Genomic DNA, 23,247 nt, shown 5'->3' with positions numbered 1-23,247 from the left:
AAGAGGTCACGGGAGACACTTTCACAGGGATACTGTAATTCTGCAAGAATTCTGCCTTTCAAAAATAATCCTAAAACAGTAAAGGAAGTCTGTATGCAAAGACTACGTGCCTTTTAAAAGAAGTTAAAATGCGAACCGCAGTAGACCACGTTATATGAAAGAGGAAACTATTGCTCTAATCATCATTTCCAGTCTTAAAATCCCTATATCTGGTAAAGGCCCAAAATTCTCAAGTCCACCAGAAGCACTAATTTCTTCCAAGGTGCTTTCTAAGAGTAGTTTTCAATTTCTGCTATTTTCTTGGAGGTCTGGCTAAGAGATGTGGGTTATGTGTTAAACACTGATGGTGTTAGACACCGTAGATGAGACAGAAGGATTTCTGCGATAGTATTTCTAAAAGAAGATTTATACCTTTGAGCAAAGAGAAGCCTGAGAAGTTACAGAAGTGGGGGGAGGGAAATCCCAAAAAAACCCCGAGAAAAACCCTGGGATCTCTTTTGCAGCCACAGCTATTGCTGTCAGAAGATACTACCGAAAAGGAGAATTCCTTTATCCAAGCTGTGCAGCATATGCCAAAATGCCTAAATGTAGGATCAGATACTGACCATGGAACGGTGTTTGGAGGTCGTTTCTGTCCACAGCAGGCCCCCAGAACGCAGCTGCACTCAGCATTTGCATGCAGACCGAACACGGGCCGGGGCAATGAATCTACCCCCTTGCTCCCCTGCTGCCCCGCTCTCTCTGGTTATTGACTCACAGGTTCTCAGTTTCCAGCTGAAGGCCAACCCCAGCCCAGGGATGGCAAATCACACGTTATCCTGCCCCCTCCTTCTGTGGCACAAAGCAGCACATGCACCGGCAAGTCTGCAGAACCTGGCACAACAGCACTGCCTCTTCGGCCAGCGTTCTCATCCCATTACTAATAAACTGTGCTTTTAGCAGTATTTCCTTTGAGGAGACTCTTCCAAGTCACCCAGATTCCGTTACTCCTAAGTATATCTGGTTCTACTGAGCACTCTGTGCAGCTTCCCTCAAATGAAGTGACAAAAAAAGAGAAGCTCCAAAACCAACTTGAATTCTCAGCCAAGTTCTCATTTTGACAATTGTCTTGTGGTCTCACCTCTTTGAATTCAACCTAGACAAAGACACATGTGCTCTTGACACACCGTCACAGGGTGACCACGCATCACCAAAACCCACGATACACTTCTGGAACATCCCCACGCCCCAAGGTCACAAAGCCTTGCCCCATCCTGCTTTCTGTACTTTTCACAGCCACATTAAGGAGACGTTGACCAATTTTAGCCAGGAATGATCAACAGGCTCCTAGAGCATCACAAGTTTCTTCCCACACGCTGCAGGATTCCAGAACTAATTTCTTCTTGTACATAAAGGCTACAGACTTTGCCTCAATACTGGGTTCTTCAAACCTCACCCCACTGTTCCTATTTCTTTCTCCTCGACTGGTGATGGAAAAGCTGGGAACTAGAAAGCAGACAAAATTGGAGTAACTGCCGCAATTTTCACTCCCATTTAAGCATCTTTTCATGCAGAAGACAAGGAGACATCTCCACGTCAGGACTCCCATTAACATCTTCCAACAGCGATAAATGGCTCAACTCCACAGATGGAATCAAAAGGGGAGACAGAGTTTTACCTGCTCAGTGGGAAAAGGTGGGGAGACGTGGGCGGATTCAGGAGACAGAGGTGACTACTCTTTCCTGCCACCTGCCCCTTCACGAATGAGACATCTCGAGTTTACAAGTGATCAAATTAACATAGCACATCTCCTCAAACCTGGCTTTTTCAGCTGAAAGCGTGAAATAAAAAACCGTACAAAGGCATACCATCTGTGCGAGACAGCATATAGAAAACCGAGTTTACACAGATGGGACATATCACACGCTCCCTTATGCCTCTATCAACACAGCAGCTTTGCAAATCTGCCCTAAATAAAAACAAAATTGACAACACGTTATGTCTGAGGCCAGCAGGGCTGCGCATGTACTTGGCAGAGTTTGGATTGTTGTCTCCACTTTTAACAAACAACTCACTTATAAATGGAAAACTTGCTAACATTCAAGTATTCTGCTGTGTTCCAATGTCAGGAGGATTGTATTCAACTAAGTCTCCTGGAGGGATCAACTAACTGGCCATCAGATTCATAGGGATGAAGCTGTAGGTTGCTTAAAAACTAGCAGGACATGACACAGCCTTCTTGGGATCCACAGTAGGGACAAAACTGATCTGGAACATTTTCTAGTTCCATTAACTCTTTACCAACACATAAAAATAACACTTTAAAGATGTTCATTTTTCCAAGTTACATTAGGTGAAGAATATAGTTGAACAATATAGCTGAACGCATATGGAAATGCTTAAGCAGCAGCTCCATTTTCTGTCCAAGAAGTCTGTAGACAAACACCATAAACTTAAGTTACGCACATGACAACTCAATGTACTACACAAAAGAAAGAAAAAAAAACAACAAAAAGAAGGACAAAAAAGTGTGTTTTCATAAAAAACAAATTTATTTTTTAGGAGCATCTGAGAGAGGAGGGAGTAGCTGGAAGAGACAAGTACAGAAATAGCAAAATACAGTTAAAGAGAATAAGGCACCAAAGACTGGCCACGCCACGTGAGATGGCATCACCCAGCCAGTATCGGGTCTGGGATGGTGGTCAGTGGCCAATGCCTAAGGAGGAGAACTGGGCAGCTGCATCCCCCAACACATTCCCCGAGCCCACAACAACTTGTAGCTCAAGATTTCCACATGCCAGGTATTGGCTGAAATAGACTTTATAGATCTTTCTTCTAAGAATACATCCAACCACTTTCCTGCAAATTCTCAGCACCAGAGTCTTGTTGCAACAGCTGCCACACTGCATTCACCACGCAAAGAAGTATTTATTTTGAACTTCCCAATTCCATTTGATGTACCTTTTTTTTTTTTAGGGAATGAAAGAGAAATGGGGAATGATCGCTTATCTTCTGTCCCACTCAGGCATCTTTTCCTCAGGCCCCGCCATCCTTCATTTGCAAGCTGTTCCATAATCTGTTATTGGGGGAGGCAGTACCGCGTTTAGCCAGAGCTGTAAACAGAGATAATTCCATTTTCTCACATTACTCTACACTTACTGACGCCAAGTTTAACCTGTTAGTTTATCTTCGAATCACACAGTACCACAAGGTAGGTGCTTTTGCAGCTTTAGAGTTGCCTATGCCAAAGTACTTCTAAACACTCCGACGTTATTTCTCTATCCATTGCCTGCCACAGATCATCTGTGAGAGTGTTAAACAGCACAGGGCTCCTAAGGCTGCTGTGTCACTCGAATGGTAACCACCCTCCATGAGAACAACAACGACTGCTACACTTTTTCTCACCTTTTAACGGGTTTAACAGTTTACTGAAGACCATTCTTTCTTACGCCCAGAAAGACCCGCTGCTTTAAGAAGCTGCGGCAAAGGACCATGTCAGAAGCTGTCTGAAAATCTGAGGATCCCATACACACTGGAACACCCCAATCCAGATGTTTGCTGAGCCTTTCAAGTCCTTGAAGATTCATCAAGTGCAACTTCCTTTTACAAAAGACATGACTCCTCCATATTCATATAAAATCACGTGCCAAACAATTCTAATCTATATTATTCTTTTGACGACGCTGCACAATACAAAGCCAGATTTCTGTCTGCCGTTCCCCAAGCTCCCTGGAACTCTCTGGCAAGTTGGCACCGTATCAGCCCTATCTATTTGTTCTCTAATGGGGCTGAGGGGGTTTTAATCGAAAGGCTGCACACAAGTGTTAATAATTCAACGGTTTCTCCCTTGAAGCCCTCCTGGGCTCTAACATCCTGGTGCCTGCAGCCAGTTATTGTTCACTGCGTTTTAACGTTCTTCCACTAATAGTTGGGTTTGAGATGGGTTCTGGTAAAAAAAAAAAACCATGAGAAGAGTAGATGCCTCAGAAACTTATTTGCTCTTTCTGGCACTCCTCTCTTTCTGCTTCATCTTCTGCAAGTGATTCTTTCACACCCTCGTCTTCAAGGGTTTTGCAAACTTTTAGACAAGCTTCTTATTCCCAACATATTTGGAAAAGAACTGTTACTTTTTATACTTTCTCAAAGCTGTTCCCCTAAGTTTTTGGCATTTCAAAGTGTTTGTTCTTTTCTGTCTTCCTCACTTGGTCATGACTTCAGCTTTTGGAAGGATGCCTCTGCCTCCAAGGCCTTTCTTCCCTGCTGTTTCACATCATAACTTTTCTCTCTCTCAACCAGCTTTTGATAGGGCCAAAGCATTTGCTCTGCAGTATAGTGCCTTTAAATAATCTTCACACTACCTACAAGCATTTCACCCTTTTCACTGCTCCTTTCAGTTTCTTTTTAACATCCTTCCTCATTCTGATGTACTTTCCCTTTCGAAATCAAGTATCACTCCACTGAAGTTTTTGGCTTGGATTCCTTCTGCCAGGATCTGTACGTGCACGGGTGGTCACACTTACGGAGGGCCACCGTCAGTGAAATTTTGCACCAAGTTCTGCACAATTCCCAGGAGAAAGTCAGAAGTATCTTTCTCTCTCTGGATTCCCTGGCCGGATGTTTCCCAAAGGTGTCCTTGATGCCTACGAGCAGTGGGGTGCCAGTGTTTTTCCATTGTGTTTCCTACTTTAAAGCTACATACTCTGTATTATTCTATACTTTTCCTACCTACAAGTTCTGAAATTTCGAATCTTAAGGACTGTTATTAATACAGCTCTTTTCCTGAACTGACACTTAGCTTTTAGACACAGGACTATTCCCCCATGGGTTTGAACTACTCTGTCATTCCTGTGTAACCTCTAACTTGGTACGAGCGTGTTCCAGTTGAGGGTTTCCTTCCATCGACTTTCTCATAGCCCTGTTCAACACTCACATAAAAACCAAACTCCCTCGGTCATCCATGTTATTTCTTAAGATTTTAGAGTCTGTCTAGAAATATTACACGTTTGGTCCAATTTTCTTCTTTTTTCGTGTTCTATCAATGCTAATCTAAGGGGGAAACCTATCTGTCATATGATGAAAACTTTCACTGACAAAGCAAACATGGTGGCTTTATAAAGCAGCTGTGTTCAAGAAGAGCTGGGAAGTGTTGCTTGAATGATTATCTGATAAATTCTTGCATCAAGCATTTTAGCTTCTTCTGTACTTCTGAAATTTTTCTGCTATTACTTGCCACCAAAAAAGGGTTACAGATATGTATGATAGGAAAAAAAAAAGAACAGCAAGTGTATTTTCTACTAGTCGCTACAGACGAGGGACAAAACCTAGACTAATTAAGCCAGCAACACCAGGGGAAGGAAGGAAATCTTATGATGTCTTGATTTTGGGGTTAACTTGTAGATATTTTAGAAACTTATATGAACATGAGAACGTACTTTGAAATTTTTCCATACTCATCATAATTTCAGTGTGTCCCTGAACCCACACACTAAAATACACGAGAACAGACCCGACCATCAGCGCTTCTTAAGCCTCTCGAAAGGATAAAAACTGAAGAAGAGTCATTTATCGTACAGAGCTATGTGGAAGTCTAGAGGGGAAGAAAGCCAGTGGAATCACTAGAGAAAGGCTGCATCTACTGGACTGAGAAACTGATTTAGATACTGAGAAAGAGAAGAGCAAATGTAGGTACAAACTGCTGCTGGATTTTGTTTCCTGTCACCCAAAACCTGGCACTTGAGAACCTGCCGCTCTGGAAAAGCAGACAGTCCACCTTGTTTCTGGGTTCATCATGTTGAGTTTTCCCTGTTCGTGCTACAGAAAATGTGAAAGTTATTAATTACTCTTCAAGAAAGGTAACTGGTATTTAGCTATTATTCACTGTCTAAGTACAGAACGTTTGCATTACTTCTGTTATGTTGTTCTTAGTAAATATATAAACATCAAGATGAATCCACAGGACATCTGCTCATCTCAAGAAATTAAAATAATTCCTCTCTTTGGAAGTTCAGGATCAAATGCATCACTGAATGCAACATTTGCTTTAGAACCTCGAAGAAAAGCAACAAATAACAGGACCTTGTAAGCGGTTTATTTTCCTTGATCACTGAATAATAACTATGACAGTTATTTAACCCTCTCCCACCTCTTCCTGTGGGTGTTCGTGTTGATGCTGATCAAGTTTGACAGCCCAAAATAGCACGTCAGTAAGAAAATAAACTATGACTGCAAACTTCTCATTAAGTATGATTTTTGTTTTTCAAATATCTGCTATGCTAATACTGCTGCCTTTTACCAAAATATTAAATGAGCAAGGTAAAGAAATTGCTGAAAAACTGAATGCTGGACGTAATGTCACAGGCAACATTTTTAGGTCAAAGGCTAAATCTTCTAAGTAGAAAAGACAAAGTTACTGGAGAGAGAACAAAAAGCATCAACCCTCATATTACACACACTGGTTAAACACATCAGAGGACTACACAGTGAGTTATAAAACACGATTTAGGCATCAATAAGTATTTAAGTGCTATTGTTCATTCAGCTGAGCCCTCCACTACCCTACCTTTGTTCTGAAGCTACTAAGGTTGTACAGACAAAGACCCCCTTATCATACCTATCACTTGGTGGTGAAAGTGATGAACGTTTTACAGTTATTACACTATATTTCATACCATATTTTAAAGCGTCTTGAGTAACAACTACTACCCACTGCTCTAAATCACACCACAGGAGCCCCAGAATCTGCCCGTCAGTTATCCAGCACTGACTCATCCCTAGAGGAAAAACTATGGGCCTTGCAGTTACACTTTTCACAAGGTTTCAGAGTTCAATATCCAGCAGTGAGAACAAAGGCAGGCAGGATCCCAGGCGAGCCAGATCCACTGCCTTCCATGGCCTTTGTTACTCAAAGGAGTGCCAGTAATCCTAGGAGAGACGTTTTGTCACATCTCTGAGACGCAGCTGCAGGTACTGTACGTGAACCGCACCACACTCTCCTGTTAAGAATTTCGGTTGTATGCTTAAGTGTTTACAGCTTCATTTACCATTTATAATAAAGCCTTCCAGCAGAATAACAAATACCGAGGGTGGCAAATTAACATCAAAATAAAGGAACATACAGGACACCGTGAGAACAGGTTTAAGGGGGAGGGAATTGTTTACATCATCTTCCAGAGTAAGCTGAAGGAATTCTCGATGCTCGGGACAATAAGGCCCAAGGGAAATGGTAATGGGAGAGAAATAAATTCTTTCACCTCTGGGTTGAAATCCAAGTCAGGCTGGTAGTAGCCAAGAACCATTAGCTTAACATCTGCGAGCTGTTTGGTAACCCATGCGCAGTGAGTTATATTCCTTAGTGTCCACATCACAGTCCCACTAATTGGCACCACGTTGGCAAGCTAAACAGAGAGGTTAAAGACTGAGCGTACAGCAAGCATGAACTACAAGATTAGTCAACTTCAGTTTTGAGTACATATGTGATAAATTATACATTTGCTATATGTAACTCCACCTAATTGCCCCACCATCCTGTTCTGCCCTCAGAATAAAATTGTAAATCCAAGCAAGCCAACAAACTGTCAGCATTCCCTTGTCAGGCACGCAGTTTCTGAATTACTAAGACACAGTATTAAGTTCATTACTATTCAAAGCGCTTAAGCGAATGCTTAAATTTTAAGCGAAATACTGTACAGCATAAAGTTAAGTATGAGATAAAGTGTTTGAATAATAGGTACCAATATCCATTAAAATAGTATATTTTCCTTAATGTCAGTTTTTAATTCAAAACTGCAACATTCACTCAATCTACAGTAACGATATGGGCTTATAAAACCCAAATAACAACAAGGCTCTTTTCTCTGTGCCTTTCCTTCTTCCACAGCTTCCCAACAAAGAGAGAGTGCAAAGGAACAAAGCCGACCTAAGAAAAAGACCAATTTGCTTTTAGAAAATTATCCTTTGTGGTAAAACATCCCCGTGGTAAAACATCTGTGTCTGAGGACAAAAAAAAAAGAAAAAAGTTATCATCTCCTAATAAATAGCAATAAGAGAAAATTGATTTTTCATATCATCTGCATATGGCAGCATAAAAACCAGTCTGCACTACGAAGGAAGGAAAGTCATGTTACAGTTTAGAAACTGTTCCTGATGTTTACACATCACTTCAGTTTAAAGAACTGCTTACGATGGGAACATGGTGAAAGCTGTTGAGCATGAAGGGAGATATAAACGAAGCAGCTTTGCCAGAACTCTACCAGAAAACAGAATCACAGAGTAAGTTAGTTTGGGAGGGACCTCGGGAGGTTTCCAACCCAATCGGCTGCTCACAGGATGGCCAACTTCAAAGTTGGAGCAGGCTGCCCACGGATATTTTCGGTGAAAGCACAACATAGCACAATGCCCTGCAAAATTCACGTATAAAGAAATTGTTCTTGCTAGCTGAATACCCCTTCATTTACCACTGCTCTGGAAAGATTCAGGTTCTAAGTTGTTTTGAGAAGTAATAATGGCTAGCTGCCATCCAGAACAGCGACCAACTGAAAAGGAAACAAACCTAACCTAAATATCCATTAGTACCCCAAGGTTTGGAGAACTTCACTTGGTAGAATGCAGACCTGAGGACAGGAGATCGCCTGAGCGAGCTTGGAGAGTATAATCCTCCCAAGGTCCATGTTTTATCGTATGTTGGGAAGGTATGCTCAGCTCAGCCCTCACTGAAAAACAGGGGCAGTGACAAAAGGTCAGTCTGCAGGAAAACAACCCGGCCCCCGGTAAGTCTGCATTCCACAGCCATGTTCAAAGGGATGGATTTTTTTTTCTTCTTGTGCAAGGAACACTTGCAGAGTTAACATCCAGAGAATCTCATAGCATCTAAATTGCTTTAAACAGCAACAGTCTAATTCTTTTAGCACAGGCTGCTAACCATCACCTGGCTTACCTGTCCTCTGACAAAGCCAGACCAAGTACTACTGAAAGATGCTGCCAGTTCCTAGTGTCCGCACACACGCTGCCCAGGGTTCTGTGGGCTTTTTTGGAGAGCTTGGTGGACCAAGGGATCAGCCTGATACAGCAAGACCGCTCCTTCCCCAGAGCTGCAGTCTCACCGCCTGCCAGGCAGCGAGGACACAACCTTCTTTTCCCCATCACTGCCCGCTAAAGCCTCTAAGGTGCATCTTTTCTTACTCTCTTCTGTAACTCTGAGAAGTAGAATAGGATCATGCCACATTTTTTAAATGCCAGACAAATTCCTTCTGCTTGAAGATGCGTTACTATCAGCTTCGTTTAAAATCGCACCACTGCAAATAATTATATTGACGCTTGCGATGGGATCTGCTGTGCTGACATCTGAAAAAGCATTCAGGGAGTTTGTGATGACTGCCAGGAGTCACACAGGAGCTGGAAGAAACCAGGCTAGCACCAAAGACACAGCCAGGGCAACTGTTCTGCCTTTGGCTGCATCCAGCCCACCACGCTGCCAGTTCAGGACGTACTGAAGTAAATCTTCAGAGCTGATTCATGGTGCAACAGGAGTTAGTTGTGTGATACGGTCCTAGAAAAGGTTATAATTAAACAATGTAGTGAACTGCTTTACTGAGCGGCTCTAACATGCGCTTCTGAACCCTCACGCAGACATCAAGTAAGCATTGATACACAAATAAATGTTTTCTCACGAAACCAAGTATAGAATAATACCAAATTCATGAGTTTCCTGAGAGTAATTCCTCTCCATTTGGAAAACAGGAGGGGTCCAAGAAAGAAATCCTTCTCTGCAGGGGAGGGAGGCAGGAAGGAAGGAAACGTGAATTACATACACCTCTGGATAAGTCCCCCTCTTAAAAAAAGGAAGGAAATTAGAGTTAACTAAAAAGACCATCTTTAGCATCACTGCACAAGCTGGGGAAAAAACCCTAGGAAATCCTGGCTAAGGATAATGCTGCCTCCTCCTGTCACTGTTGGGCTTTCCACAGTCCCTGAAAGGTCCATTTTTCACTCCTTCATTTGCAGCACCACTTTGAAGTCACCTACAAATCATACTCACTATTTGATGGTCACCTCTCCCTATGTCATCCTATGCTGTTTTTGTAATAGGGCTATTAAAAAACATGTGTTTTCACTTTTTCACTTTTTTTTTTTATTAAAAAAGGATAACTCATAACTGAGCAGAGACAAAGGCTCTGTTGATACAACAACATGTGGATTAAATCTGAAAGGAGAAAGAAAGCTGTTCTATTAAACTGACAATCCTGCACAGAGGGCTTATATCTAAATTGGTGTAATAAATCAATAAGAAAGATTTTTCTTTAGCTGAAACAACCATTTGTTTAGGCATGGAACAAGAGCATTTAAAATTGCTCTGGACACTGTACACAAAAGGGTTTCTTCAGTTTTGTTCTTTTTTTCTTTCTTTTGTGTTTTAAGTATATCCCCAAAGTTTTACATTTGCTTGATTTAAAAATATTTACTTCTTGGCGCTTAAACTTCTGACAAGTCAGCCAGCCAGCACCACTGTCCTCTTAGCTAAACTGCTTCTACTGAAAAGAAAAGAAAAAAGGAAGACAAAAGGGAAGAAAAAAAAAAAGGAAGAAAAATTGCTTACTCCATTTACATTATTACATTAGGCAGAAGACTAGCCTAAATTTATGCTATCCCCCATTATGTTCCTCTCCTGTATTTTTATAAACACACATACTACTTCTTACCCTAAATTCTACTAGTAGTGGCTTCTTCACTCTAAGTTAAGCTGGAAACACTCTCCAGTGGTTGCTCCCTCCCCACGGCAGACAGCAATTTGTCCCACAACATCTTCTGAGAGCAACACAACAACCTGCCATATCAGAACGTCAATCTGGAGTTAGGCTAACGGGAGGGAGATGCTCAAGAAACTACAGTCACAGATCTGGTCTCCAGATCCCAAAAAGACAAGCTGCTGCTGATGCACAGAGAAAACTAAGGAGGACTTGGCAGAACATTTTAAGTACAACTGATTGTAACTATAGACGGGACCAAGAACTGCAGCCGTCTTTTAATAAAAATCAGATGGTACCTGGAACTGATTTCAGAGCTAAAGCACAGATGACACTAGCATTTACTAATTACATTTACTACATCATGCCATGAAGATGGCATTGGCTAACCCATGCAAACATGTCAACACACAAGTCCATCTAGTCTTCAAAGACTGACAAAGATCAAAACATAAATCATCACAAAAATAAACTTTCAGTTCCACAAAAATGTTGTGTGAGAAGATATTTGTAGGAGATGCTATTCAACACTGGAAGAAAGCATTTCATGCAAGCACGCTGGACCTCCTCTTCAGCACGTTCTGTAGATGTCACTGGCTGCTAGATTACTATTATGTTTTAGAACGCCCGAACTACATGTGTGATAAAACACATGAGAGGGCATCTACAAATGGACAGAACATAACACTAAGGGGGTGAAGATTTTGGCTAAAGCCTCTGTCATTCAAAATGTCATTTCTAATATCATTTACAGAAATGACAAGAACTGAGCTTTTCAAAGCCATTAAAAATACAATCCAAAGCCCCGCAGATGAAAATGCTTTAGGGTCAGTAACTGGTTTTTTCTAGCAGGGAAGCCCTTATTTATTCCATTTCACCTTAATTTCCATTTGCCGGTCAGGCAAATAAAAGTGTCCTCAGAAACCAGAGCTGATGCGGTCACTCGGGTGCCATCCCTGACAGCCTGACCGTCCAGCCTGCCCTGCCTGCTGCCCTACTCCCAACTCCCCGACACAATCCAGGGGTCCACAACAGCCCCGGGGTGAGCTCTGGGCTGCCCACACTCCCTGACCCACTGCCTGTGCCCCAGAGATGCTGCTATTGCCGCCGTCCCACGAGAGGCGGTGGGAGATGGGAAGCAGACCAGTTACTGTGCCGGCACGGAGCCCAGCAGCTGTTTGGCAAGGCTGCCGAGCCAAGACCTCGCTGCAAGAGCTGCTCACCTTGTTCCAATCAACTGCCTTAAAGTCGGCAGGAGTCTCTCCGCAGCGCTTCATTCCATACATCTGCAGCCACCCACATGGTAACCATGTCTCAGCTCAGCTTCTGCTGCCTCCTCAGGTACCCTCTAGTTGGGACAGACACTGAAGAACTCCTCAGAAGGAACATCTCAGCCGTCCTTCCTTACTCCAAGCAACCACTCTGCCAAAAAGCTATCAAGGAGCCATACTAGCGGGACAGAAAGGGAAGGTGCAAGAGGAGATTAAAAACTAGGAGAGGAAAAAGATGGCCTGACAATTAACATTTTCTTATTATTCTGCTTTAATCTTGGAGAAGCAGAGTCTCATGGCCATAGTTCTTTAGGATACCAAGCAAAGGTTGTGGCACAGAATCTGCTTCGATAAACTCTCAGGTTGCCGATGTCTACCATCTTTAACGCAGAGATGCTAAAGCTGTCACCTCGGAGTAAAGCTAAGCCCCTGCTAAGAAAGACATGCCGGTCCCAGCTGGAAGGAATACTTCCCAGTAAGGAGAGGGGTCAGTCAGCCAGACAACTGGTTTCTGTCCATAGCTGTTACTGCCCTGTTCTGTGAGCACATTCACATCCCATCCCCACGCAGCGCCTCTTCTCGCACCCTGGAGCAGCACACGAGCGCTCCCGATGAGTGGCTACACAGAACCCAGCTACCAGCAGTAACGCTAGACACAGAAGTGGGAATTTAGAGGCTGAATAAAACAATATATTAAAGCTGAGGTTTATGCTATGTAGGCATGGTTCCAGCATAGGAAACACGCTCCTCAGTTCTGCCAAGCCTATCCAGTGCGGTATGATTCAGTGCTAATTGCTCAGAAAAACGTTTCAAGTTACACCGGTTTGGTATGCTTCTTTAAAAGCAAAACAAGGTATGTTTGGGACAAAGTTAAGATTATGTTTATGTTTACAGACAATCTGACTCCTGCATATAAAGAATGCTTGGACAAAAAAACTAAAACCATCAAGAAAAGTCAAAAGTAATGCAAATGATGTGGCTCTATAATCTTGCCAGAACAGAAGAAGCACCAAAGCATTTGAGCAAAATACCGTGGTCTTAAATGTATCTTCCCTGACTCCTGCTTGGTTCAATATTTTAATTATATTTTTAAAAAACTCTGAAACACTTCAGATATCAAAGCGCATGTATATACATTGATTAATTCTCCCAAGGTAAAAATCATTACCCTCTGTCTTAGAGAGGGCAAGTGAAAGAAGACACGAGAAGCTATTTGTCAAAGGCACAGACGGAACTGATGTAAGGGCTGGAATTAAAACCCGAGTTTCTGAAGCAACTTACTGTTTCTAAAGGATTTATTTTTTTAAGATGATAGCAACAAAACAAAACAAAACAAAAAAGGTTCTAAAATGGACGTATATTTAGGATCAAGGCAGTTTATGAGGTAAAGGCCATGAGAGAAACAAGTTATTTAAATTAATTAATCCACAGTTGGAAAACTGTAGTGAATTACCTAATGGATTGTTGCTATGTTCCAGCACAAATACTAAATCAGCCTGCAACGTAGTCAGTCTTGCCCTGCATCACAAAAGAGCAAAGTATATAGAGCAATCCATCTCGAGCTCCATACCTCCTGCTCTGGGGCGGCAAATTACATTTGCATCGGGACTTTTCCCTGCAGAGTCCGTGGCGAACGCTGCGTGCTGTTATTCACGAGTGCCCTCTAACGAAGCTGCGGCGGCACTTCAGAACACGGACAAGGGAGACTAGAAAAACCCAAAATGAGACTTTCCAGAAATTTCTCATTAAACACCAAGCCTTGTTTCCATGTGAACAAAAGGGGAAAACAGATAATACACACTAACTGGAGACTGCTCCTGCACAGACATTTTATATTTCCTTGTATTATGCAGGCCCTCACTGGTAAACATCTCGGCAGGCAGTGGTTCTAAAGACAAAGATCACAGTTCGCCCACTCTGAGAGAAGAAAGGATACGGAATCAGATGCGCTCCCGGAGCAGCAAACCCAGCACAACTTTTTAAGGTAAACTGAGTTCTACACAATCTACTTCATCCATAAGGAACTGCTGGGTAACTTTTCAACATGCAGTTAAATCAATCTTTACAAATACAAGGGAATATCATGAATGAAGTTCACAAATCAAAATGGAATCGTCATAAATCTATTCCCTGCCGTACCATAAAATATTGCTTATTTGAAAGAATCTCTTCATCTGAGAGTGGCCACACAAACTACAGTGATGAAACAGTATTTGCTCTAAGTTTGTACAATTGGTACTTGGTTTATTGTCAAGTCCCCTTTCACCTACCCACATAAGCTCATAAAACATCCTGCAAAAAGACCCATGTTTGTATTACTTTCAGAAACAAACTCCGCACAGAAAAGCTGATACTGATCCTCAGAAAATATATTAATTTTAATAATCTCAATGTCAAATTGTCCAAATAGACCTGTTCCACTTAAACAACATACCTAGAAATACAGAATGAGGGGGCTGCTGCCCGGGGTGGGACCAGAACAGCCGCAGCAGCCTGTGCAAGTGTGCCCGCATCCTCCCCCTGCCCTGCACCGTGGCACCCCGCGCCGCCGTCCCCCGAACACCCAAGCTACGTCCCCCAAACACCCAAGCTACGAGCATAAGGTGAAAGAGATCGACAGAGCAATCAAGCGAGAAGCCAGGCGAGCAAGGACCAGGAATTCCTTAAGCTGTGCTGCCCCCACCCTGCCAAATGGGGCCTTTGTCCCCATGGTGTCAAACACCAGACGCACGTCCAGACAGACTCACCCTGGGAGGAGGGCAGGAGGGTTTATCTGCCGAGGGATGTCTGGGGAACTCCGCTCCCACCACAGAGCTGCAAGGAAGCAAACAGGCCTGTTAACGTGCCGCACTTTTTGTACGCTGACCAACATGACACCTAAACTCGGCTCAATGCAACCCTAACTGAGGCACCGCGCTACCTGCTGCCTGGGAACGACAGAGACTGGCAGCCATCAAATGTGTTCTTCAACCGGAGCCTTACGTATCTGCCAACATTTTTACTTCTTTACTGTAACGTTAAGATCCTGTGGCTAAGAGTGACAGAAGACTAACAAGAACACCATCCTGTTGTTAAAAAACATTCCAAGAACCATCGTCCTAATCCACGCAGGTTATCCACGTTAACAAAGACAACACCATCAGGAAACCTCCACTCCCATCCACCCCAAGGACCCAGTGGCAACTACTGCTTACAAAACAAAAACCAGACAATAATGCTTTCAACTACACGGCCAATAAAAACCTGCTCTGCACACTCTGAAACAGCAGCTATTTATCCTGTAAAGCAAAACTGCACCCCCCTTCTCAAAAAGCGAAACCAATTCCCTTTACTTTCTAACAGTGGCAGGTGTTAGTCCCCAGGGAATATTTTCCGAAAATTTCCAGGCAATTGTATAACCTAAGAAAACCCACATGGAGAGGTTCCATACAGCATTTCCCAAGCAATGCAGAGTTCCTCCTGTGCTCGCTCTCGCATTTTCAAACATTCCTCCCAGCATGGCTGTGTTCCAGCCAACTTTTTTCCTGACATAACAGCTTATTCCTTGAGGAGGTTCAGGCAGAGTTTGACATTAAAAAAGATCAACAGTGGAGAGACAGGCAGTGTCCTGGATGATTGGAAAAAAAAAGACTTTTCTTTCATGAACGTGTAACCCAAACAATTTGTGTGAAAATCAAAAATGATCATAAAGTGCCTTTTGAAACATGTAGCAGAAAGTGTCATCACAGAAGAAGAAAAAATGCGGAAAAATCTAAGAGCAGAAAAAGGTCTGAAATTAGCAACCAAGCCACACAGTTACATGTATAGCTATAGCGGTAACCCCTTGTATTGCAAAGTATTCTGCTTTTTGAAGGCAGATGAGCAACAGCCAAGGATAAATCACATTGTATGGGTGTAGCTTGCCATCAAATAGGAAAACACAGCATTACTTTAATCATAAAAGAACAGCCTGAAATCACAGTAGTCATACATTTACACTTAACAAGCGTGACCATATCCTTCGCAGAGCCAGAAAGGTAGTAAAGAGGAATTTACTTAAATGCATGGAATACACGTAGAGCTAGAAGCTCCTCTGCTCTTGGTAACGTACAACAAGAACCACGGTAATGCTGAGCTGAGCAACACGCACTTCGTCCAACGCACAGGAGGCAGATCTCACTTGTACTGCCATAAACCTGCAGCTAGGCTTTCACCAACACTGAGCAGAGAATCTGGCTTCTGTGCTACAACATAAAAAGAGGCTTTTTACACCATTTTTTGTTTCAGCAGGCGCCATCACTAGCGGGGACAGGCAGGGAACAGCAGCTCCCAGTTCTGCACCAGGACGCCAACCATAACCACACCTTAGATATTAGCTTCAAACTGATTCTAGTGCTGCTGCTGTTCAAATGTTCAGACAACATAAACTGGAACTTCCTTTCCTTTGCTTAATTCTTCCATTATTTGTATCTACTTTTTCTTCATTAGCAATTTCCTTCTGCTTCCAGATCCACAGTGTTGCAACTGTACAGGGAGCACACAGCTTCGTGCCAGTGGGATATACTGGTCAGAGAAGGAACAGGACTCTCCTGTTGTATAGGTGATGGGACAGAAGTAGAAGGATTTTTAGCTGCTTCTGGTACGATCAGATTCGAAAACACTTAACCTCTCTTTAGCTTCATCTGTCCACCTATTTCTTGCAGAACACATTGCAAAAAGGATTATTCTATAAAAATTAGTAACATATGATTTATTTTTTTTCGTTACAAAGGTCTTTGACAGTAGCAATCGCTCCAACCTTCAAACAGGTCTATTTCTCCTTAGAGCCAACAACAAGGACTATGCCCAGAGCATCATCCCAAACAGGTGGCAAAGCTGAGACAAAATAAGTTGTTAATTATGTAAGCAGGGTCTTCTTGCTTGATTTTTCTCTGCAGACCATAAAGCATTACTTGCCCCAGTCCTGCAGCAGGCAGTTAGCACAGCTGGGAAAAGACACCCTAGAATCATAGAATGTGTTGGGTGGGAAGGGACCTCTAAAGGGCATCCAGTCCAACCCCCCTGCAGTCAGCAGGGACATCTTCAACTAGATCAGGTCGCTCAGAGCCTCATCCAGCCTGGCCTTGAATGTCTCCAGGGATGGGGCCTCCACCCCCTCTCTGGGCAACCTGGGCCAGTGTCTCACCACCCTCAGTGTAAAGAACTTCTTCCTCATGGCTAATCTAACCCTGCCCTGCTCCAGTTTAAACCATTGCCCCCCGTCCTATCGCTACCTGCCCTTGCAAACAGCCCCTCCCCAGCTTTCCTGGAGCCCATTTAGGGACTGGAAGGGGCTCTGAGGTCTCCCCGGAGCCTTCTCCTCTCCAGGCTGAACCCCCCCAGCTCTCTCAGCCTGTCCTCACAGCAGAGGGGCTCCAGCCCTCCCAGCATCTTCGTGGCCTCCTCTGGCCCTGCTCCAACAGGTCCATGTCCTTCTTGTGCTGAGGGCTCCAGAGCTGGACACAGCACTCCAGGTGGGGTCTCCCCAGACCGGAGCAGCGGGGCAGAATCCCCTCTCTGGATCTGCTGGCCACGCTGCTTTTGATGCAGCCCAGGATGCGACTGGCCTTCTGGGCTGCAAACGCCACCCTACTCCTGACTGCAAACATCTGGACAAGGCTCACACTGTCCAGGCCCCAGTTAATGCCATTTGCTCATGTTGCAACACCAAACCTTCATGAGGGTTCACAAAAGAAATAAAACTTTTATCCTCTGGGAAAGCAGCTTTCCAGACCTCTCTTCTGATAGAAACCTAACTGGAGTTTCTCTTCTGCCCCCCCTTATCCCACACGTACACACTCTCCTTTCATTTTTCCTACAGGAACTTTTCAGACTTTTATCACAGACATCTACCATAGTTTTTCCTACACAATAAATGTTTATGACACATTTATTCAATTAAAAGATGAAAATGTGAAATAGCAAGATGTTCAGCACTTAGTGGGTCTCCTATTTCCGTCAGCGTAGTTCTGGTCCTTTCACACGCCGCTCAGGCCCCTATGGCCACCCCTTCCACCAGGACAGCTGCTCGAGGAGGCTGTCATAGCATCGACCATCCTCAGGCAGCTACAAAAGAATTCAGAATTTTTATTTTAAAGGTACAGGCATATTAGACAAACTCGCTAATTGGCTTCTGAATCAAATTATTAAAACTTGGTTCAGGAGAAGAACACTCTTAATTCCCATAAAATGTCTCTGTCAACCTGTTTCTTTAGTTAGTCCAGGGGTGGCCTGTGTCCCCTCATCCCTCCTCCTCTCCAGCTACATCACACCTCAGCAAGTTACTTAATGCAAGTTTGGGTAAAATTATTTATTCACAGAAGCAACTGCTTTGGTTGTTGTCGTGGTTTGGACTGGCCAATGAAACGAAGGACAGATGTTCCCTTTTACTTGTGTCCCCTTCAGAGGCGGGAGAGCATCTCCCTTCAGGGAGAGCAGGATGAGAGAGAGAAGAAACTTCCGAGTTTAAAAAAACCCCCAAAACTACTTTAATGAAAATATTAAGAAAATAATAAAAAGAAAATAATGAAGTATATACAATATATTCAAAACTGTATCAAGCTCCCAGGATGACGATGACATCACTGCGGAGTCCCAGACTGGACTCAGCGACAGACGGGAACTGGATTCCAGATCTGGATACAGGAACGCACAGATCGGGATCAAAGGCAGACAAACAGACAGGGTCCTCCTCGGATGCCAGCACTGAGAAAAAAAACCTGACCCTTTGATCCCTCAGCTTTTACACTGAGCATGATGCAGATGGGACGGAACACCCCGCTGGTCAGTTTGGGGTCACCTGTCCCGTCCGCTCCTCCCTGCCCCTCTGCGCTTTTCCACTTCTGACCCTCCAAGGGGGCAAATAACAAAGTGAGCTGACCTTGGCTGTTATAGCAATAAGTGTAAGCAAGAGCCTCTCTGCATACCATTCCTTGGCACAAACTATAAACAATCAGGTCTTATCACTCTGTGGGCAGATGCTGTCGGAAAAATATGCCGTTAATTTCAGAAAGTTCAGTTCGTCAGAAGAGGTTTAACTGAAAAGTAAAATTACTGAAAATTGGTTCTGTTTTACCTCAAACCAGGACACTTGCCAAAGAGTATAAACGCACAGACCTACTCCTCTTACCGTTCTTACCAACTGCAAACTCTACCTCTGCACTGAGATCCGAGCTGTAACATCACAGAGCTTCCTTGCAGGGCTGAACAGGGAACTCCCAGCCCCGAGTGTGCTCACAGAGACACCACCCGCTTCTGCCTCCCACCTCTCTCCAGCCTGCCCCAGGAGCACAACAGAAATTCCGCTTGTTCCAGCTTTGCCAATTCCTGTTTGCCATGCCTTGCGTTAAGGACCAACACTACTTTGTGTCGCTGTAAAAGGCACGATTCGAAGTGCTGCAGTTTAGTCCTGAACTTCTGCGCCTGCTCTGCGCACCGCGCGTTTCTCTGACGCGGTTTCGTACGAGCAGCGTGTTCAGCTCCCCCAACAAAGGGAGACGAGAAAAGTTTGCTGCAACTGCTAAACTGTAAGAACCAACAAAACTTTGTGGAGGTGAGTGTTATGATTTCTAACAGGCAGCATTAGTGCCTTAAAAACTCCAAATAAGTTTTCTGATGGATCATTTACATGCCAGAATATCTGTTTTGCTGCTTCTACACCAGCATTTTGCTGGTTCTACTCCACATGTTAAAATTTGACTATTTCCACTCTATTGCTTGCGCATACAGTGAGAAAAACCATGGAACCAGAAGCCTTGGCTATTAGTGACGCTTGTGCCCAAAAGCTGACACACGGCCAAGGGCAGGTGCCTGTTTCCATACAAAACCAGGGAGGCAGCCAGCCCTCAGAGCACACCAAAACGCACAGTGCTACATAAGAGGCAGTTTCGCTATTCACGAAAGCACAGGGAGATGTATTTATTTATATAGGAATTTTAATTAAAAGTCATAATTGCAGAATGAGTCAACAGAACCTTTAGTTGCCCCTATCATCCAATATGCTTTTATAAAACCTGCTATCTTGAAAGCACTCTCGTCCTACTGAAACAATATATTGAGACAAATAGATGCCAAAATCCCTTTAGAAGAACCCGATGAGATAAAACCAGTGCCAGCAGAAAGTCCCAGCATGAAAACTATGCTCTTGCTGAGGGTGAAAAACTCGTTTGATGCCTTAACAAATCAGACTTTGCTGGATCAGACCACACAAATACAGAGAAGACACGATAAATAAGGGAGGGGATTCTCTGGACTAGTATAGCAACTCAGTGTGTGCTCTTTGTGGCCAAACTGATGATTTAAAGAACAGCAGAGGAAGAAATACGCTACCCTAATCTAACTTTCCCCTGTAAAAACAGCATGTGGAATTCCCCCTTGAAGCAGAGGTTCATCCAAAAGCGTAAGATTGCTTAAACCTATCTTAATTTAGAACTACAGACGTTTAAGCAACATTAAAAAAAATACAATCTGCTATTTCTGCAGTCAAGTGGCCTAAGAAGTAAAGAGTCCCAAGTGACTCAGTGATAACCTCACCAATTTCCCCTCAATCACACGGGCACCCTTGCACCAGCAAGTTGCCCAAGATTTCAGGTTTAAGCTTATCTTCAAAATAGAAACAGTTTCAGCTGAAGAGCTCCAAATAATGGCAAGCCTTTAACCTCTCCTATAAACTGTTCCTATAATTAACCTCCATCACTGCTAGGAAATTGTGTCACATTTAAAGGAATTGGTGTAGCTTTGACTTTCAGTTACTGGATCCCATTATGCCTTTCTTGGAAAGACTGAAAATATTCAGCTATCACATAACTTTCCCATAGGCGTGGATTTCCACAGAGTGGCTGAGTCACTTCTCAGCCCTCTTCTCTTGGATGTGCCTGAATAAACTCAGTTCATTAAGTCGGTTACAGGGCTTGTTTTCCAGAACCAGAGCATTTTTGTGGCCTCCTCTGAACTCTCCAGTATTTTCATAATTGGAGATTATGTTCCAGTAGCCCATTCTAACACCACCAGGCGTACACACATGATCACTCCAACTTGATTCTCTTTTAAAAAAGAAAAAACAACAATCAAATCAACTATTCCCACAACAGTGAAGTTCAAATTGTGTCACTGATGCAACTAAATCCTGGAAGTCACTCTCTGCCACCTCCTTGTTTCTGGTGGGAAGCCACTGTGGTTCCTAGACTTTACACAGTCTTTTTCATTGTATTAAGATCCTTCTCCCATTTGGAACAATCTGACCAGGACAGTCAGGACAGTCAGACCAGGCTACAGCAGTAACATTTTGTCACTGATCATCTCACCTATCTGCCATCAGTAAACTTTAACAACAAAGGTGATAAACCTTCTTTTGGATAACTGAAATCAGTATTAATATGTGAACAAAGAACCAGTAAGTGGAGGAGTGGAATGGAAATAGCCCACTCATTTATGTCTTCCAATTAACGATCAAGATGCAGGGTTTGTTCCTAAGATCATTCTTAAATTTGCCTTGCAACGCAAGCCTTACAACGCCACCTTTGTTTAATTAAATTGTCAGGTCGCACTAGAGTGAAATTCCTCAGAGAACGTAAAGTATGTGACACTAACTGTGTCATCAACTGACTCAATCAGATCTTGACATCTCCCCTCAAGAAGGAACACCGAGGCACGGGAGGGGGAAAACTCTTTGTCAAGCATATGTTGTCCACATTCACTGTATTTATAGTGTCTAATTATTTACAAAGTTTTACTGCACATTTTATTTCATTCCTGCTACGGACATGAGATTAACAAACTTGCTTTTTTTTTGTTTTCCTACAACGCATTTAGCCTTCCCGCAGGTGTGGTCGGTACCGGTGACACCTCCACCCCTCGGCTGTCCTGCCCGTCCCCGCACACGCCCAGCCGGGCCCAGGCGGCTCAGGCAACGGGCTGCGAACTCAGCGGTGTGAAAACAAACCGCTGCGGCTGCTGCCTGCAGCGGGACTGACGGACGTTCCCTCGGCTGCCCTCGACAACTTGTAATTAACTCACTCCAGTTACCTGTACACCACGTACGGTAGCTATGCCAAAGCTCCGGAGCGCGTAATTACTGATAATTATGACCCCGCAGGGTGCTCGCTGCCCGCCTCTCCCCTGCACGCACCGACCACTCACCTGGCGCCAACCCGGAAGCGGCGACGGGAACGCCGGCGTCCGTCGCTCAAACCCTTCCCCGCCGCTCCCGCCCCTCCGCGCCCGCGGCGGACCCGGCCGGCCCCGGAACCCCCGGAGCGGGTCCCGCGCCCCGCCGGCCCCTTTCCCGGGCACCGCCGCACGGAGGGGGCGAGGTCGCCCCTAGCAACGCTCGAGGGGCGGGGCCGGGTGGTGCCTCAGCGGCCGGGGGCGGGGCCGGAGCGGGAGGGGTTTACCGTATTTACCGGAGCGCGGCGGCGCCGCTATCATAGACTGTGTTGGGTTGGAAGGGACCTCTAAAGGGCATCCAGTCCAACCCCCTGCAGTCAGCAGGGACATCGTCAACTAGATCAGGTCACTCAGAGCCTCATCCAGCCTGGCCTTGAATGTCTCCAGGGATGGGGCCTCCACCCCCTCTCTGGGCAACCTGGGCCAGTGTCTCACCTCACCACCCTCAGTGTAAAGAACTTCTTCCTCATGGCTAATCTAACCCTGCCCTGCTCCAGTTTAAACCATTGCCCCTCGTCCTGTCGCTCCATGCCCTTGCAAACAGCCCCTCCCCAGCTTTCCTGGAGCCCCTTTAGGGACTGGAGGGGGCTCTGAGGTCTCCCCGGAGCCTTCTCCTCTCCAGGCTGAACCCCCCCAGCTCTCTCAGCCTGTCCTCACAGCAGAGGGGCTCCAGCCCTCCCAGCATCTCCGGGGCCTCCTCTGGCCCCGCTCCAACAGGTCCATGTCCTTCTTGTGCTGAGGGCTCCAGAGCTGGACACAGCACTCCAGGTGGGGTCTCACCAGAGCGGAGCAGAGGGGCAGAATCCCCTCCCTCGCCCTGCTGGATGCCCTTCTTTCGACGCAGCCCAGGATGCGGTCGGCTTTCTGGGCTGCGAGTGCGCATTGCCGGCTCCTGTTGAGCTTCTCCTTATCCAGTTCCTTATCCACCGAACACTCCCCCCACCAGGTCCCTACCTCTCCGCCCTGGAGAGAAGGACGCAGCGGGGGCCGTCCCAAAGGCCTTGCCGAAGTCCGGACAGGTGAGGTCCCACGCTCTCGGTGCCCACCGTACTTCCTGTAGTTACCGCGCGCCCTCA

General features: G+C 44.7%; 1 protein-coding gene across 7 annotated transcripts in view; it reads right to left on the bottom strand.

Moving 5' to 3' along the window:
- EXD3 (exonuclease 3'-5' domain containing 3) overlaps positions 1 to 23,231 on the bottom strand; it is a 304,670-nt gene extending 281,439 nt beyond the window's left edge. Inside the window, exons 1-2 of one of the 7 annotated variants that reach the window (XM_054220222.1) lie at positions 23,126 to 23,231; positions 14,737 to 14,803 (exon numbers count right to left, since the gene is read on the bottom strand). Coding sequence is in view for 3 of the 7 variants with exons in the window: in XM_054220224.1 (XP_054076199.1) it covers positions 14,737 to 14,803; positions 15,403 to 15,488 (153 nt within the window). In the remaining 4 variants the exon portion in view is untranslated. The other 6 variants (XM_054220219.1, XM_054220221.1, XM_054220224.1 and 3 more) reach the window with 6 other exon arrangements.
- Between the last annotated feature and the right edge of the window lie 16 nt (positions 23,232 to 23,247).

The sequence above is a fragment of the Rissa tridactyla genome, chromosome 14, assembly GCF_028500815.1.
Source record: "Rissa tridactyla isolate bRisTri1 chromosome 14, bRisTri1.patW.cur.20221130, whole genome shotgun sequence".
Classification (NCBI taxonomy): Eukaryota; Metazoa; Chordata; class Aves; order Charadriiformes; family Laridae; genus Rissa; species Rissa tridactyla.
This window is presented reverse-complemented; position numbering and strand designations above follow the sequence as displayed.